The 19,687-nt window shown below is 38.5% G+C and overlaps 1 protein-coding gene across 1 annotated transcript in view; it reads left to right on the top strand.

Annotated features, from left to right (window-relative positions):
- Window positions 1–19,687, top strand: part of CDKAL1 (CDKAL1 threonylcarbamoyladenosine tRNA methylthiotransferase) — a 379,155-nt gene that overhangs the window by 127,325 nt on the left and 232,143 nt on the right. Inside the window, exon 8 of the mRNA XM_082282699.1 lies at window positions 12,729–12,849. Coding sequence (XP_082138825.1) covers window positions 12,729–12,849 — 121 coding nt within the window. The remainder of the gene's footprint in view (window positions 1–12,728; window positions 12,850–19,687) is intronic.

Raw genomic sequence — 19,687 nt, 5'->3', positions numbered from 1 at the left:
CCATACACAGTGCCAATTCCATCAAGGATTTCCCAAAAGATAATGGAACACAGGATTTCTGAAGTTTTATTGGAAAAAAATGAAGAAAAACCAGCTCTCTGGTTTGACAGAGACATTGACATACTGGAGAGAGTCCAACAGGGATTGAGACTGGAGCATTGCTCCTTGTGGGACAGCCTGAGAAGGCTCAGGGAGGGGGATCACATCAAAGTGTATAAATACCTGAAGAGAGGTTGCAAAGAGAACTGAGGCAGACTCTTTTCAGTGGTGCCCACAGACAGGACCAGAGACAACAGGCACAAAAAAGCACAGGAAGGTTCCCTTTGAACACCAGGAAACACATTTTGACTGTGAGGATGACCAAGTACTGGCTCAGGTTGCTGAGGAAGGCGGTAGAGACTCCATCCTTGGATGTATTCAAATACTGTGAACATGGTCCTGGGGAACTGGCTCTCAGTGGCTCTCCTTGAGTGAGAGGGTTGGACAAAATGGTCTCCAGAGGTCTTTTCCAACTGTAACCCATCCGTGACAATAAAATTACAATTGGAAAGAGAATCAACAAGTTGGCAGAGCTCATAGCATATGATAATGGCTTACTTTTGTAAAAGCCAGCCATAAAACTGGGATCTTTCACTCATATTTCTTTAATTTATTTAAAGAAGCTGCATTCATTTATGTATTTGGGAATCACCTACTAATGGAGAAGAATGTGATGCTCTTTTTCACTGTGTTTTATGAAGAGTCTAACTGTGAACTTCCATTATCCAAGTGAAGGAAAATACTGTAGATAGCAGGACTCTTGATTAAGAATATTTTCTTATCTAAAATAGATATATGGTAGAAGATTAAATTACTGTAAAATCAAATGAAATGTAACCCTTTGTTTTCATGAGTCTACATCATTAAAAACAGCTTCTGAAGCTGCTAATGCTTTCAGGAGATGGAGGTGATGTGGGATGGCGGAATAAATACAGATTCTGAATTCAGAGCCAGCTTACACCAGTGACTTTTAAGTTGGGTGTCTGTCATAGTTGAACAACACAGGTTTTTTCACCTTTTTTTTTTAAAGAAAAGCTAAAGGTCGCATGGGTGGTATACTCATGTAGTGTGGTTATGTATATATTGAAAGCTGAAAAAATATTATATATTGAATGTTTGAAAAATATTTGACTGAATAAGTGGAACTTCTTAGTGTCTGTGCTCTGTAGGACAGCTCTGTACATTGGTCAGCCTAACAGAGCTGGAGTGTCTGAATTTTCTGTCCAAATTCCAAGGTGGAAATAGGTTACCCTGTTGCTAGTTTTAAGTCTAAAAGTCTAGCTTTCCCTGGATTCCCATTTCTCAAGTGGTACCTTATTTATTTCTTGGATGCTTGAATTTTGTAGTCTACACTTTACAAAAAGGGAAAGTTTGTAGAAATAATTTTTTTGCCTTATTTTTTTTTCCTAATAGTCATCTTTTTCATTTTTTTCATGAAAATGGCTCCCCTGTTGGATTTGGTTGAAAGCTTGCTGTACTCCCAAAGAAAATTGGTTTCTTGGAATTATTTAGAACTCTTTGTATGAAATATGAAAGGGTTTCTTCTAGCTTTATTTCTCAATGTTATGGGCATTGTCAGGAAAACCTTTTCAGAACAATGCCATTCTGCTGGGTCAAGAGATGGTGGTTTCAAGAAATATATCTTTGTGGTGGTCTTTACCACATGTGTGTGAAGATAGTGTAATTGTTAGTTTCCAACTCTCCATCAAGATAATTCTGATAAACACTTTTTATGTGACTTTGTCTTTTTATCCTACTTCATCAGAAAATGGAAAAGAAGGATGCGCATGTTTGTTGTTGCACTAACAGCCAAAAGAGAGACTTTTTAAGAGGCTCAGTGATTTCTCATTTTTATGCTATCCTAACTTTTATCTCAAGTGTTGAATTGAATCTTTGAAATTTCCTAATTATCAGGTAAATTAGCAGGTAAATTGTCACTTCTAGAAGTGATCTTCAATAGCCATGCAGTATTTGTATGCAGGGCATGTCTAATTAATATGTATACTGTGTCCCAAGATATATTTTAACTAGAGGCATCTTCACGTACTTTTCATATGATATGGTAATTTATAATCTGAAACCTCTATACTGCCTGTGAGGAACTAGACAAAATAATTCATTTACAGTCTCAGAACTGAGTTTCCCAAAGTGACAGCCACAGTTGTGTAGCCAGTGTGTCTCAGTCTTCCTGATAAACAGAATGGTTTTGTCATGCCAGGTTCTGATTTAACAGTTTGGTAAACCTTGCTTCATCTGCACATTACCGAAATTTTAAGTCTGGATTACAGCAATTTTTACAACATTAGGGCACCCGTTCCCATTCATGTGCTTAGTTTTCCAGTAATGTGTTATGATGACATAGAATGTTAGGAAAGTATTGCTAAGGAGTTGTGGTGTCTGTGAGCTAGGTGAAAACAGGGCTATAATTGATTCATGTTCTATGTCTTAGTAAAATGTATGTATAGAATAAAGAAATTATTTTGGATGATCAGTTCCTATAGTATGCTCCAATAAGCTGAAGATTTGTCTTTGGTGGGAACTGCAGAATGTCTTTATGGTGACTGCTCAAGTCAGCTTTTTATGAACCACTATAAAATCTGTCTTTTAAAAAAACTTGTGTGTGTATACAAGCTTGGCTATAAATAGTTTACAGTAGGCAAGAGAATACATTTGTTTTGTGTTTTAAAGGAGAAATGTTAACTGCTTAATGCACAAATTCCTGTTTTCTGGCTTTGAATTTAGGTCTTCAGAGATTTAGGTTTTTCCCCATTCCTTCCTAGACATGCTCTCAAATCCCATATTATTAAGGGTTTGTGGGGGTGGGAGGCGTGGGACCAGGGTGTTTGTGTACAGTCTGCTTTTAGCTTAGGCCTTAGGGAGATGAGGGACATGGGTTGAATTGAGTTTAGTCCATATTGTGTCTGTCTAACGCTTTCACAAAACATAGTTTTACAATGGGTCATTAGACTTGATTATAAAAAACAACCGAAGGAAATTACTTCAGGGTTGAGCCTTTTATACTTAACATAACCTTTCTTGGTTTCAGTCACGTTGACCTGTCTGGTGAAGTTGCCCATCCATTCCCAGTTTAAACATTAACCATTATTTGCTAAACTGTTTAATTGTCCTCATGTGGTTAGTTAGCAGTTATGGATTGGTGAGAGTTGAGAGTCTGTCTGTATGAAAATGAGATAAATGGTACCTATATTATATATAGGCTAAAGTGTAGAATTTATACTGGATTGTCCATCTGAGAGTAAGTATGTATATGTATGTACGTATATGAATGCCAGAATGTTAAATTATATTTGTATGTGCTGCTTGATTTCACTGTAATCTGCTGATAACAGTAGAAAAAATAGTCTCTTTTCAGTTTCTGTGACTGTGGGAAGAGTAGCCTTGACTTAAGAAGCTGATGACAGGCCAAATGAAGAATAAAACCTGGAGGAGTCAGGAGTTCCTATTTGAGGAAAAGTATCATTTGGCTCCCAGTCAGGAAACTGACTGTTTGTGCCAAAGTGCAGCTTAAGGAGGGTCAAAGGGAGGGTAGTGGCCTCATCAAGTCCCTGTTTCTATCTCCTTTGAAAGGACATGGAAAGGAGGGGGCAGTTTTGGGTGGGTTGTTTTATTTATTTCACTGTGTGGTGGGTTGACCTTGTCTGGCTGCCAGACCCCCACCTAGTTGCTTTCTTGCTCCCACTCCTCATGAGGGCAGTGGAGAAAATAAGATGGAGTAACTCTTGGGTCATGATAAGGACAGGAAGATCACTTACCAGTTACCATCGTGGGGAAAATGGGCTCGGCTTGGGTGAAATTAATTTAATTTATTGCCAATTAAAAATAGAATAGTGTGGTGAGAAACTATAGCTACCTTCCCCCACTGCTCTTCTTCCCAGGCTCAGCTTCACTCTCTTGTCCCAGACTCCTCCATCTCCTCACCCTGCGTGGTGCAGAGGGATGGGGAGTGGAGGCTGTGGTCAGCCCAATACAGCCTCTCTCTGCTGCTTCTGCTTCCCCACACTGTTCTCCTGCCTGGGGCATTCCTGTGGGCTGTGGGGATCCAAGAACTGCTGCAGCATGGGTCCTCTGCAGGGCATGCAGTGCCTCAGGAGTAGGCTGCTCCGGTGTGGGTGCCCCATGCAGTTATTGCCAGAAACCCTGCTCCAGGCTCCTGCTCCCATGGTGTTCCACAGGCTGCAGGGAGATGAGCTGCTTCACTGAGCTCTTCTCCAGTGGCTGTAGGGGAATCCAGTGGGGTGCCCACAGTGCCTCCATTTTCTCCTCCTCCTCCTCCTCCTCCTCCTCCTCCTCCTCCTCCTCCTCCTCCTCCTCCTCCTCCTCCTCCTCCTCCTCCTCCTCCTCCTCCTCCTCCTCCTCCTCCTCTTCTCACCTTGGTGCTCACAGGGCTTTCCCACACACTTTTTCCCTTGCTGCCAGGCAGTGTTTTCCCTTCTTTACACCTCTGACAGCTGTGGAGCTCCACTATGCCCTGTGGCAGGGCTTTTGGAGCCAGCTGTATCTGGCACTTGGCAGCCCTGGCCTCTCCTCACAGAGGGCCCTGCAGCCCCGTCCACACACCCTGGGAGCAGTACCATGTCCCTAATCCTATTTCTAGGCAGTAGAGTTGTCTTTGAAACTGAGATTGTGGAAAAGTAAAGGTACTAACTAGAAAAACTGCATTCAAGGCAGGTTGGATAAGGGCTTAAGCAACCTGGTCGAGTGGGAGATATATCTGCCCATGGCACAGGGGTTGGGACTAGACGATCTTTAAGGTCCTTTCCAACCCGTTAACATTCTGTGATTCTATGAACTTATGCCAGGGGCTGTATTTGACAGACTTAAGAAAGTTGGGCAGGGTTGAAATCATGTTTTCAGTGGGCAATATACAGAGCTACAGCGAGTCAGCAACTTGGGGCCATGACTGTGATTAAAAGATTGATCCATCACACGTTTGTATGTATCAATTACTGAGGTTAATGGCATAATGGGGTATGTGTCACCCCCTGCTCCTGTTTTGTGTCCCCTGGATTGGAAATTTTGGCAATATTCCTATTTAAACAAAATTATAATTTTTTTGTTGTCACTAAAAACTAAGCATCCTGGGTAGAAAGAGTGTCATTACTCAAACCAGTAGATTTTTGGGGTTTTTTTCCCCTTCTGTTATTTAAGAACTACTTTGACAACAGGCACTGGCTTATTAAGGACCTGGCTGGAAGGTGTCCCACTGTATGGCTTTTAAAGGAAGGTTTTTTCATGCAGCCAGATGCTTCAGTGAGGGCACCAGGCTGCGTTTTGTTTGCCCCTTTCTGATTGCTTATTAAAAGTGTGATGTACTGAAGGGTACTGATGAGTTCAAAATAGTAATACCGTGATCTGTGCCAGTATAAGTTTGGAGAGTTCAGCTTTGTAGACTGTAATTTAAATAAAAATGTAGAGCATGATAAGGAATATACAGTAATTATGGAGAAACTGTTTCTGCAAAGGCAGATTTTAATTTCTTTTGTAAAACATCGATAATGATGCGGCTCAACATTAAAATCTCCCCTGCTGGGTAAAGAGATTTCTGTTACCATCCAAGTGGATTTTGTTCTTACAAGGAGGTTTATTTCTGTTTTTGCTATGCCTGTTCATATGCTTTTGGGCATGCAGTGACTAATTGGTGTGTGAGATGATCCAGGACTTTAGATAGGTTTTGTAATTATTTTTCTCAGTGTAGTTATTTCATTGATTTCATTTTATAAATCTGATAGAACTGATTATCCCTGTTATGACTGACATCGTTATGACTTTATTTTGTGAGTGGCTTACAGAAACTGAATGAGAGATAAATAGCACCACAGAAGAAGAAAACAAGCAACTGGGGGGAAACAGACTGAAAATCTCAGTAGCAAAATTGTGATTGCTCATTGTTAAGTGAGCCTGGGATGTGCACGGAAAAGGTGCCTTTTCTTCCAGACCTGTATGTGCTCTTTTCCACACTTTGAGTGAATGACTGTCTTACAGCATTCCTATTTTTCTGTCCCATTCACATTGGTTAGACTTGCCTGGATTTGGCTCTGTTAGAGAATCCTTGTGGCTGGTAAATGTAAAGAGTACCTCATTCAAACTGGGGGAATTTGGTAAAAGTTTCTTTTGCATACAGTGAGAAGTTCAGCTCAGTGTTTCACTCTAAGGCTAAATTTGTTCTGTTCAGCCTGCACACCCCAAAACATTAGGCAAGTTACTTGTGCTGCTGCAGCTGGCTCTGACAATCCTCCTTTCAGCACTTCCCCAGAATGCAGCGTGTTTTATCTGATTCAAAATGTCTTTTCCCTTGGAAGTTTCTCTCCAGGATCTCCTGAGGTTTTGAGCAGGATCTTTGATCCTAATCAAATGCCTTTCTTCACAGAGAGGTAAGGACAGAGGGTCAGGGGAACTCTTCCTGTAGTCGATTCTTAGTATTGTCCTTCTGAGCTGTGGAATTGTAGCTGGCATTTTGAGCTCGCAGGAGATTTGACGTTCAGGCACTTTTTCAGAAAGACAATAACATTGCATGATCTCAAAATAAGTAGGGTGAAGCTATTGAATCCTAAAAAAAAGAAATAGTGCCTTAATAGGGCGTTTCAAGTGCTTTTGCTGTGAGAGAGGAAGGTACTATGGATGTGTCAAAAATGTTTTTGAATGCTTATATTCTTAATTTAGCTTGGTGAAATTTTTACATGGACAGTAATTCCTTGTTAATAGTTATCTCTTTTTCTGTATGATTTGTTGTAGAGTACAGTTTTAGTGCTTACAGATATTGTTATGATTGAATCACACACTGCACACATACAAAGAATAAAGAGATAAAGGGGTGTATGAATTTTAGCAATCTGGGACACCTGCAGATATATTCTACTGAATATCTTGGTTTTGAAATTACATAAAATGAATTTTAAAAAGCTCCTGTCTTCACCAGTGTGACACTCATATTCCAGAGTCTTCCAAAGCAGTATTATTGTTGGATACTAATTCCAAGTGCAACACTTAGTAGTTCTCTGTATTTCAAGCTAGTTACATATGTGCTGTATGCTTAGAAATAACTGCACATTTCTATGAAGCTTTTTGAGTTGGTATAGGGTAGAAGGCAATCTTTTTATGAAAGAGTTTTGAATGCAGAGACTGGATCAAACATACCACCTGCTGTCATCATCCTAATGGGACTGGATGCCTGGCCCAAGGCATGGTGCAGTGACACACAAGGAATGATCAATAACTGACAGCATTAATCTGAGTTATTCCCTGTCTCTTGTAATGGACCCAGTTCCTGCCTACACCAGATGAAGGAGTTTGACTGTTATAGAACATTCCCATCTTCACTGATCTAGAAGAGGAATAGTTTGTATTAGTTGCTTGGTCAGGAGCAGTAAATATACCTTTCAGTTAGGTTTGACTTCTCTTTGCTCCCTGTATTTACTTGAGACAGGAAATCCCACTGATGACATTCAGGGATGCCAATGTGCTGCTGGCCAGCTGGGGTTGGTTTGGGTGGGAGCACCCACACAGCAAAGTTCTAAAGCAATTAGTGTCCTTGTTTTTGCACTTGTCCTTGTCTGACAGCATGTGATTGCTCTGGGGAGCTTGGGAATTCCTTTGAAATCAGTCATGTCTGCTGTGGGACAGCATGTTTGTGCTGCAGGGCAGGGAGAAAAGATGGGAGAGGAGCTTATGGTCTGCCCTTGCTTGATGCTTCTTTCAGTCTTTATTACTGCTTTTGGTTCTTTACATTTCTTCCTTTCATTTTTCTTTGAGGAAATTTATTACTTTGTTTTCCCCTCTTATACTTTTACCTTCCATTCCTTAGCTACACTGCTCCTGTGTGCTATTTTTTCCAGTGCTAACCTTGAGAAAAGGAAACTCTCTATTCATTAAGAACCAAACAGTGGTGGAAGGAAATGTGTGCAAGAGTACATGAAATAGTGCTTAATCCTTTTCCCTAAAGATGCTGGAGAAGATCAGACAGGCTGGTGAGAGACACCTGAGAGGTGCAGGACAGTGCATTGGCAGCCGTGTTGTGAGGAAAAAAGGTGTCTTTCAGGAAATGGTGAACAACCTCTAAGCATAGTGGTGTAACTGGGAAAGGGAAAGAATGGGTAACAGAACAAGCAGAAACAATAGAAATTGTTGCTGCCAAGGCTGGGGTTTCCTGCATCTTTGAGGATTTTCTGTAAAATCATGGTTTTGAGCTGCTTGAGATATCTGCATGGAACTTGGAAGCAAACAGCTAAGAAATCTGGCTGGCTGGACGTTGTGTTTCAGAGTCACACTGTGTAGCTCCAGTGGGGTGTGCAGGGATGGGGAGGGACCCTCAGTGCGTGCCCTGTTCCATCTTTCAAGCAGATGTAATTTACCAGCAGTTCTTGTGGGATGCCAGCCTACAGACAGAGTGAAGCTGACAATTTTTTTTAACATAATCTAGATCTACTAGTATCTGATACAATGCTGATAGCCAGGTAAAGTTGACTAAAATTGACTAAGCCAGGCCACTTCCCCCTCACTTATTCTTGTAATAAACTAGGAAAGTACCAATCCCATTTGCATCTGTTTGCCCCAATATCATTAACATGCTTCTGTGGTTGTAGGTGACAGGGATCTGATGGTAGCCTGAGGTTCATGGGACATGTAATACTATAATCTTATGGCAAAGAAATTCCATTACCTGTTCCCTTCATATATTTGTATTTCAAGTTTGGGCATTCTCCATCAATCCTGAAATACATACAGTTATGATTAAAGTTATACGTACATGCAATTAAAACTGTGCTACTTCTTGGTGTCCTTTTTAACAAGTGAAAATAAATACCTTTAAAATATTTTCATTTTGCATACTGAATTATCAAACTAGACACATTTAAATGCCCTCTTTTAGACTAGCAATAGGATTTAATATCCTGATTAATTCATTCCAACCTCATCCTTCTTGCAGATAGTGCCAAGTAATGTAAATTTCATCTACTGACTTCTATATAAAGATGAGTTTAATATTAAACAGTTCTGAAAACTAGAGAGCTCTGATTCATTTTGAATTGTTCCTAGCTTGATTTCATTTGCACTTGCTGTGAGTGATTCTGCTCTGCAAGTGTCCTTGCTGGACTTGGTTAGTACTTCTGTTATGTTGTAATCTGTATTAATTATCTACTAATTAGTGAAAAATTGCTCTGAAGCATGACCTAAACCACCAATTAACTTTTTCAGGTTTTGTTTTGTTTTTTTCTTAATGGAATCTTATCTGCTGCTAGACTATGTGGAAGTAGAAAAGTTATTTTTATAGCAGAAGAGCAGTTAATAGGCCCAGATCATTTAGGCTTTGCTATCTAACCTGACTAGATCTGTTTGTCTTTAAGCTGTGTTTCAAAGCTTGCACTGTAGAGTGAGCCCTCAAAAAAGGAGTGGTGTTTGTTTGATATCTGAGATGGAACACTCATCATTATGGTAATAGAGTTGTGATTAACTCAGTTTTCAAAAATGTTATACAAAACTTCAAAAAAAAAAAAAAAAGGAAAGAAACAAAACAAATGTGAAAAGAAAGACTCCTTTTAAGTTTGGGACACCTGCTTTGCTTAGGTAAGTTATGCCACCTGTAAAGTCAGAGAGAAGGTAACTTAATCAGATAAAGTGCTTTAGAAGTAAAGCTTAACTGCAGTGTTTTGTCCTGTTCTAAGCTTTGAAATGAGGTCAAGAATGAGATTTAAAATTACTGCATTTTCTGTTAAACTTGATTTTGGTCTGGGCTTAATAGTGCTGGTTACACAATCTAAAAAAAAAAAGTTATTTAGCTTTTTACCAGTTGAAGATGGCAAAATATTTATTTTTAAGTTTTCTTGAAGTAAGTATGAGGAAAAAAAGATTTACAGCATGTGAAAAAGTATGATTCAGTGTTTATTAAGTTATGTTTTATTAATAGTAACAATTCTGTAAACAGATGCTTCAGTGATTACTTAAAATGAAACAAAATAGTCCTTGTATGGAGTAGGGAAAAAAGGATTTAAGGTCACAAATACTGTAATCAAGAGAGGTTTTTTCTTAATAAAAATAAATGTGCCTGCAACACAAGTCACAGTAGTGGGATGTGCATGTGCTGCTTGCTTTCTGGAAGCATTAAGCTCGCTGCTAAAAGTCATGTCTTACTAGGGGCATTTATTTAAGCCTCTGGTGTCTGGACTGACAAGTACAGGGATGTTGTTATTCTTGAGTACCCCACAGGTTTTACAAGCCTCATCTTGATTGGAACTTCAGTGTCATTCAGGAGGAATATGGGAAATGTATTTTATGTGAGAATAAGCTGCCGTATTTGATTGCCAGGCCATAGATTTCCTGAGCTCTGGCACGGGGTGGGTGTTAGCATTCAGTGTATCATGTGGGAGATGGTCACAGAGCTGGGGTTTCTTTCCTGAATAAAGGAAGTCTCTGATGACAGGAGAAGCTCAGTCTTGTTCTCCCTATAAGTTACATTCTATGTGTAGACTGTCCTAATGTTGTGGGGGTGTTTTTGGGGGTGGTTGCCTGTTTGAGTAATGCTCTCAGTGTGAGAAAGGGAGAGTGTGAGCTAAATTCCTGTTAGAGAGCAGCAACTCACGTGGCTGTTCCTTGTGAGGGTCTATGTTCCGAGGAGATGAGGCCTCCCTGATTCTGTGCTCTGAGATATTACCTGGGAAGGGGGGCAGGTTGGTTTTGTGGTTTGTTGTTTTCATCTTGTTTTTTAAGCTTAAGAATGGTGCCTTGACCTTAATTCTAAGTGTGTGAATTTTAAATTACGGGTAACTTGTTGTTTTTAAGCCTGATTGTTTTAAGACTGCTGTGAATCGTTCCACTGTATTTTCATCCATAAATCCAAATACATCTTTAATATGGTGAATGCAGTTGAATATTTTTAAAAAATGGAAAAACTGGTTTATTCCAAATAAACCACAGTATTAAGAAATACAAAAAGGAACGTTCTCTGTTTCTAGTTTAATTTTTATGAATTACATAAGGCAATCACTTTTGTTATACAAGTAAATAAAATGGTGCCATGCTTGCAGCTCCTCAGTGAAGCATAAGATTGGGAAATGACTGATGGTGTATGGAGACAAAAATATTGCTATTATTCTCAGGAAAAGGTAGAAGTGAATAATTTAGCAAATGCTAGTAGCACAAACACCATATTACTAAATCCACCACAGGATGTAATGAAATTTTTGTCAAATGCAACTGCAGAAGTAATGCATTTTGTTTCCTGTCGACACTATGATGTCTTCTATCAGTATTAACCATTATGTCTCCTGTTGATATTAACCTTTATGCTATCAGGTCAGTCCTGCTCATTTGTTCATTAGATCACATTTTTGATTGAGAATCTTTATGTATCTTAAAAAAAACTTGAGGAAGATGTTATTCTAGAAGTAGTTGAGTTTTTTCCAGGCTGTTGTTGCCACATCAAGGAAATAAATTCAGAGCATGAATGCCACATTATTCAAAAATTAATTGGTGACTCCTCAAAACAGGCAGTGAAGAAAGGCGTTGACTGATGAAGGAATTAATTTTGTAAATAGCTGTTGGTAACATAAGTTAGGAGCTTTGGTGTAACAAAGCTTTTAATTGATTTGAACTGGTCATAGGCTTTGCTGTGCTGGATGTAGCTCAACTCATACTTTATAGTTTCATGCATTCCTCTCACCCCCCTCCTATTTCAGGGTTAGTTTTTTCTTTCCTGACATACTTGGTGGATTGAAGCTGTAGGGTTTACTATTAGGGAGTTTTCCAAATTCAACAGACACATGCTTTCTCTTCCTGCCAGTTTGAGTTGTTGCTTTCCAACTCGATTCAGGTACCTACAATTAGCTTTCACATGCTGTCTCTCATCTGCTGGTTCTAGGCTTTGTGGAGTAAATGATACAGGTCTTATAAGCTGGGCACACTTTAGGCTGCCTTATGCAGTAACACACAATTGTTTTGATTCTTCATTGTTAGTTCTTGCTTCTGAATATCAGTGAACACTGTCATTTGTGCTTTTAAATGTAGGACTTGTCGTGGTATGACTGATGTACAGTTGTAGGCAGTTGTAGGCAGTTGGTGTATTTGTATTTTACTCTCTGAATATTAATGGCTTCAGGAAAGCAGTTGTGAGGCAGTTTTCTGACCTGCAGTTATCCTGATGTGGGAGGAATATGTGCAAATCTTGGTAGTCAGCTTAAGAGTGGACATGTGAGGATATGCTTTGCAGAACTTTCTCTCAGACTTAACACAGTCAGGTAACCTTGAAATGTGTTGGTTCTCCATCGAATAAACTAAAAAAAGTATTTAGTTGTTTATTACCTTCTAATTTAGGTTTGAATGAAATTTTGGGGAAGAATCTTTTAATCCTGCCATACAACTCATTTAAGTATTATAGCTATGTTGTTATTTGCTAGAGAATCTGAAAATGAGACTGCTTAGATAATTTTAATCATATAAAACAGAAAATGCAAGTGTGAAAAGATAATTGGATGAAATAATTTGCTCATTTTAAGATGATTTATTTTACCTGTCAGTGTCTCTTTTTAAATGTTCCAGCTGGTGGAAATATATTATTACATCTCATTCTCATTTTCAGTCTTTGAAATATAAACACTACTTCTGAAGAAGAGCAAATCAAAACAACTATGATGAGACTTGTTCTTTGTATTGACTGCATTTTTTTGCTTAATTTGAAGGTCATTCTGTGAGACTGCTGGGTCAGAAAAAGGATAATGGAAAACGTTTGGGGGGAGCACGACTGGATTTGCCAAAGATTAGGAAGAATCCACTGATAGAAATAATTTCCATCAACACAGGGTAAGAATCTTCCAAGCTTACAAAACATTCCGTACTGGAGAGGAACACCTTTTATCCCTTTTTGCAGGTCTAGTGTACTACTTCCAAGCTACACAGGAGGAGGCAGGATGACCACTTCTAAATAGTTTAAAATGTTAAATTACACTAATTTTGGAAAAGAAATCCTTGCTTATTTGGTTACAAGAAGAAAAGTGCATTTATAGGTTTTTTCCCCCAGGTTTTTTTGATTTCTAAGATGGTAGTTCCAGAATATTGTTAGTAACTCATTAGGATCTGTGAACATTGTTAAGATCTGTCTGATGTGATTGTCAGCCCAGATGTACCAATGGCTAAATTAGATACAGTTACTTCTATCTTGCCCCTCTAACCTGTTTGTAGAGTCATTGTGTATCTGTTTCATTTGTTTTCACTGGAACAAGCTACTCTCTCCTGTCAATCAACTCTAAATGCCCATTTCCCTGTAAGACTACAGGCATCTTTCTGTTCTGTACTCCTGCATTGAGGAATTCTATTTTAATCTTCCTTCTCTTGCTGCTTTCCTTTTATCAAGGCCAGTTGGTATCCTTCCATTCTGTCAATTTATTAAAAAAAAAAAAACAAAGCAGCAGCAACAACAAAAATCAGACAAGTCCTCTTCTGACTTTCCCACCTTCCCAATTATGTAGTAATTTCCCTGGTGGTAAAATTTAAAATGCATTGCGCTGGGCATCCCAGGTAGGTGTGAACTTAGTGCCCAGAATGAAAAAAAAAAAAAAAAAAAAAGTATCTCAGTTCTGAGTTTAGATTAGCACATTCATAAACATTTCATAGAAGAGTTTTGATACTATCTTCTTTCTTAATTTGTTGTCTTTTAGTGATGTGGCCATCATAACTGCTGTGAAATGTAGTGTGCTGTTTAGGTCAAAATACCAACTCAAGGCTTAGTATGGCTATTTTTTGTTCCTCTTGACTTCTGGTAAATATATGGGTGACATTTTGTCATATTGCTGCATTATAATACCTTTTTAAACAGCATTTTTGTTCATGGATTGATTTTGAAGTCTGGATATGAGCTCTTCTTTGTGCAGTTACTTCAAGTGTTCTAAATTCTTTTCCTTATTGTCTTTCTTGTGAACATCTTGTTTGTGCCCATCAAAATCCTCTTCATGATTAAAACAATTCTTTTACATTGGGCTGTGTCTGACTTTCAGATGGTATAAATTTTCCTTTTCCATTAATATTTATCACAATCTAATGTTATAAAATCTTTCTAGTTGTAAACATTGTCAAGATTGTAAGCTAATTGAGATATGGTCTTGTTCATGTCTTTTGATGTATAGTAATGAATTTAAGATGGGAAAATTAGAAATACTGTTATTTCTAATACCAGATTATTACTAGTCTAATTATAGAGGTTAATGCAAGGGTACTGTAGGGTATGTACACTTACCATTAGGTGACTGATGAAGGTAAAACCATTTGAATTTTTTTTAAAATATATTTTCAACAGATGTATTTTTATACTGGATTTTGAAAAAATAAATATTTCCCAAATTGATCAAACTGCAGGCTGTTAACATCTCCTAAGAAGTTACCCTCAGAAACCCTTTCCTTTATAACCTGACAGTTTGCAAACAATAATTATGTGGTTTAGTAGTACTTGCTGTTCTCAGATCAATAGAATACGTATTTTCTACCATAAGACAATATTAAAAAATACTGGAAACCACAACAACATATCTGTTTCATGGGGAAGAAATTCAAATATGACTTGATAAGGCCAAAGCATTTTTAAAGCCTCAGACAGATAAAGATAAGTTAGTTGTATAAGACACCTAAATTAACTCCTGTGGATACAATATTGCTGCTAGCAAGAAATTTTCCTGCTTCTTTCTAAGCCCGTGAGATACTTTTCTCTCTCATGAAGAGATTAGCAGAAGTTCTATAAACTGTGAACACCTGTGACCTTGCAGAGCTTTGTTTATGGTATAGTAGGAAAATATTTTGACAATGGATGTTTTAGGATTTTAGCCAATCACCCCAAGGGGTGGCTGATCCTTTGTCCAATTAGACTATGAAGAAAAAAGTCTATAAAAGAGTTTGTGAAATAATTAAATAAATCAATCTTGCTGTACAATTCCTGCCTGCTGGATCTTCTCTCCTCCCTACGACTGTGGGATACAGTAATAAACTCCTGTCTCAATCTGTGTTCTATTGCTTGCTTTCCTCTCCTAAAATACAGATTTTTGGGTTTTCCTGTCTTTCTCTTCCCCTTTCCCAGCCTCTCCAGCTGTGTACTGTAGGTGACTTTTTTGGGTACTGGTCTGGGTTTGAAAAACAAAGCATAGCTTTAGAAAGACAGCAGTGCTCAGCAGTTTCTGAAAATTTAAAAATGTAATGAACAAAGAACAAGACACAGAATGTATTAGTCACTGTGATTTGATTGTGTTAATTTTATCAGCTTTGCCTTAGTAGTCTGGTTATGTCAATTTTTAGTACCAACCCCCACTGGAGCTGAGTTGTTTTCCTCTGTGTAGACACTGGAGAAATCTTTGATGACTATTTTTTTGTACAATGCTCTTTATTTAAAGAGGTGAGTTTGGATCAGACTAGGTGGTCTTAAAACAGTAAAAAAAGACTTCGTTAAAAACAGTGATTTCCTCTTCTGAAATATGTTTGTCTGATAGTGTTAAACGATAGCATTTGGGAGCAGCATGAGCAGGGCTTCTCCATGAGGGAAGCCAAGAAGGGACGTGAGGGTGGCACCAGCACAGGCAGTGCCCACACCAGCAGGACACCTGGTGCCAGGGGGCCTGAGCAGTGTGGCAAAGCTAGGGGCTGGTAAGAGGACCCCATCAGCAGTCCCAGACATGGGAAATTCCATAATCACAGAATATGCTGAGTTAGAAGGGACCCACAAGGATCAAATCCAACTCTTAGCCCTGCACAGGACAGCCCTGAGTCACACCATGTGCCTGGATGATGAAATGATCACCCACAGGCTGGATCTATCCAGGGGCTCCAGTCTGGATTTCAAAAGGATATGAGGTGGAGACAGGCCTGGGGAGAAGAGTACAAATAATGCAGGTCTGAGATGAGTGTAGAACTGGAGGCAGGCATGGTACTTAAGCTCAAGCCAGGTCTGGGAACAGAGGCCTGAGCTTCACTGGGGCTCCTGGTGCAGAGCGAGCTGTGGAGGCAGCAGCTGAAGCTGGGCAGGTCAGCCAGGGCCTGGGGGTGCCCACGGGGCTGTGACAGGTGGTGCTGATTTACCATTTCCAACTGGGGTTTTAATGAAACCTTGGTCTCTTCTGTAATTCTGTGGGGGCAAGAAAAGGGTTATTGGAGCATGTATATTCCCTCCTCCCCAAAGCATTGGAGTCCTTGATGGCTCATGTTAACCCCTTTCCCTCTCCAGTAGGATGAATTCCTTTATGTACATGGACATCTGCCAGCTGGAACTATTCTTCTGAGGGTTTAGAAGGACCACTTTATTTTCAGAAGTCTCCAAAAGTGCTGATTGTTAAGACATCTCTCATACCCATATATCTATGTCTTTGTTTCCTAGCTCAAGATGGTGTCAAATTTGGTAATTTTGACTTGAGACTTCTTTTATTGATTCCCTCTTCTCTCAGAAAAGAGGAAAAAAATAATTTCTGACCTGAAGACTTCTGTCCTTGTATAGCTGTTAACTTTTCCTGTACTTGTCCATGCACAAGTGCATGCCTACATATGCACGTGTCCCTCTGTGTTTGTTTTGCCCAGACTGCTGCTGTACACGGGTGTCCTCAGCTGTTTGCATGAATCAGATCTGTCCTATCAAGGGACAAACATATTGTGTCTCCACCACACTCTGCAGTCCGTAATAATAACAATAATTAAAAATAAACCAAAACAAAACCCCACTAGGTATGAAATACCTGTGAAGATTAGGTGCTACTTCTGTCAGTCGTGAGCCAGCTCAGAGGTTTTATACAGCAGCATGGATGTCCCTGAAAAGGTGTTGCTGTTTCCAGGGACCTGGCTCTTGTTCAGTATTTGGCGCTTTCTTTATTTAGTTTTTTTTTTAAAGTAATGGACAGTTTTTTCCTACTGTTAGTTTTGATTGTCCTGTGGGTTGTTGTTTTCTCATTGAGAAATCCAACCTATTTGTTTAATTTACCATGATAGTTGGTGGTTTCTGTCAACAGACTGTGACTCTAGAGAAAAGCTCCCATCCCAGGAGTGACATGTTTCAGAGTTTCCAAGTATGTCTGCAGAGACTATGGTGAGTTACTGGAATGGGGGCACAAGAGACTTACCAGACTTCTCTGACATGCAGAGATATGTTAGTGACTATTTTTCCACATGCCTTTCCATAGGAAGTCCTTACCATCCCAGTATCCCATACAAGCTGTAGATTGGCCTCTGTAATTTCCCCCTAAGAAATAAGTGACCTTTTCTTCCTGTATTGTTTGCTTTCTCTGTTACTGTTTAGAAAACACTTTTCAACATTTTTCAAATCAATTATTCTTTTTTTTTTTGCTATAAAACAGGCAGTTAAAAAGCAGTGATTGTCACAGTGCCTGGATAGCTGTCTTAATACTAGGAAGTTCTGCAGTGATATGAGTAGATCTGAACATAGGAACAGTGAGTTTTTCCTGTACTCCAAAATAAATTCCTGCTTTGAATTAAGGGCATTTGGTTAAATCAGTTCCACTTTGATTTATGTCATAAGTATGTATTGTATAGGTCATCATCATCTTACTGGAACAAGCCAGGTAATAGCAGAAAAGCATGTTAAATGCTGTTTGGAGAAAAGGCATACATTTTTTAACTAACCTCCTAATGTGATTATTCTGTTAGTTTGAAGTAAGAAAGAGAAATGTTCTCAAATTCATTTTGCATTACAGCTTTATTTAGGTCTAGGGGAAAATCTTTTACTCCTTGTGGTCTCATCTTCATTAGTCAGTTTCAAAAGCCACGTAACCACCTAGACAGCTCTCTTTAATGGGATCAAGACTTGTTCTTCTACATGTTAATTAATTCTGTATCTGCTTCAACTCTTACTTGTGTATCTTTGTTGTTGGTATGACTTGAACTCCCTTACTACCATTAACATACATTCATATATGACTTTATTTGTGCTTTTTCTGGATACCCTGGGAAGCTTGATCTAATTACAGTAACAAATTAGTGTTTGTTAAATAAAAAGAGGCCTTAATTGTCACTGCTAAATCCCTGAGCTCTTGCAGTGACCTGTGTTGCCTGTCGAGATTTTTGTCTAGTTGAACTGTCTGAGCTAGATTTCTACCTTCCTGTGGCATTCAGCAAACATCATCTATACCTGTGGGGGTCCACCTTTGAAAATGCTTTGTGTGTTCATATCACCTCTTTGTAACAGGGATGAGTTTTCTGGAGTCACTATCTTGAAACCATATCAAAGTATCTTTGATTTCTCAGATAAGGATGTTGTGGCTTAAGTGTGAGAGCATGTGAAGCCAGTGCCTTTCTGTGCTGAAATTCGTGGGATATTTCAGTAATAATCTCATCAGTTCAGCAGAACAGCTATTTCTTTGGCTTTTTGTGTTTACTCTTGTGAACTGAAATCTATTCCTTAGTACAAAGTTATCTCTAGATAAAAATATATAAAGAGATGGAAAATGAAAATCTTTCTGGTATGGGAAAAATTGGATCACCTACTGTTTGACAGTGATAGACTTGTTTTTTTGGCAACTGCTTGTATATTTTTGTCTATCCAGCTATGACACAATGTTTTCAAATTGCCCTCTAAAATATTGCTGTCCCCATTTTGAATGAATAGTGAGTCTGAATTACAAATCTGCTCATATCTTGCAAAAATCTTTGACTGAGTACTTAAAAGGATGAATTCCATATCTTCAATTTACCTGATTTAGTTTGGTTATTAATAGCATACACATTCTCCATATTTTAATGTTTTACTTTTCAAGGTACTCAGGTAAGTGATGCTGCAGTCAAAAGAAGATTTTGATTTTTAGAAAACAAGATGAAAACCTTTTTTGATTGGCATTCATTATTATGCTTGGAGAGGCAAAATAGTATTTCTTCGGATTACAATAATACAGTTGGTATATAATTACATATTACATGAACACAAATTGTATTTACTTCTAGTGGAGTTCAAGGTAAATGCTTGGAGAGAACTCCCCAGGAAATATGAAGCTATCTATAATTACTTCAGCCCTACCTTACCTTATAATATTTAAAGGGACAATTTTCATAACTATTTAGCTCAAACACTGATGACATGCTAGAGCCTATCATGTCAGCCTCAGAAACAGGGAAGGTGGAAAGTCTAGAAAGGTAGTGTTTGTGTTTTTGAAAGGAAACCTCTGCATCAGGCTTTTTTGTTTATACTTTAATCAGTATTTGCATATTCATATATTTAGATTTTAGCTATACTGTCTACCAAGCACATATTTCAAATGTGTATGTAACAGATATCAATCTGTTCTGTTTTGGCACAATTCACAAAACAATTTACATAATGAAAATTATGGATGACATAGTTGTGTGTATCTAGGCATTTTAATTTTAATAATAAAATCTGAAAAGCTAGTAGTCCAAAACTTGCGGAAACCACATTGCTGTAACTGGGGGAAAAGGAAAACCAGTTGTTTACAACAGAAAGTCTTAACAGTCTACTTTTTTGCCTAAGGTCTCTTTCCACTGCAACTTACTGTAACTCACATCTAAGGTCATTATTTCTTAATTAGATATTTAAATGGCATATTTATGACATTCTCTGCAAGATTTCTCTCTTTTTTGGTTATTACTAATTTCTTGCAATTATTGCAATTGCAAGAAATTAAATAATTGCAAGAAATTAGTAATAACC

Source organism: Coloeus monedula (genome assembly GCF_965178545.1).
Source record: "Coloeus monedula genome assembly, chromosome: 1".
Lineage (NCBI taxonomy): Eukaryota > Metazoa > Chordata > Aves > Passeriformes > Corvidae > Coloeus > Coloeus monedula.
This window is presented reverse-complemented; position numbering and strand designations above follow the sequence as displayed.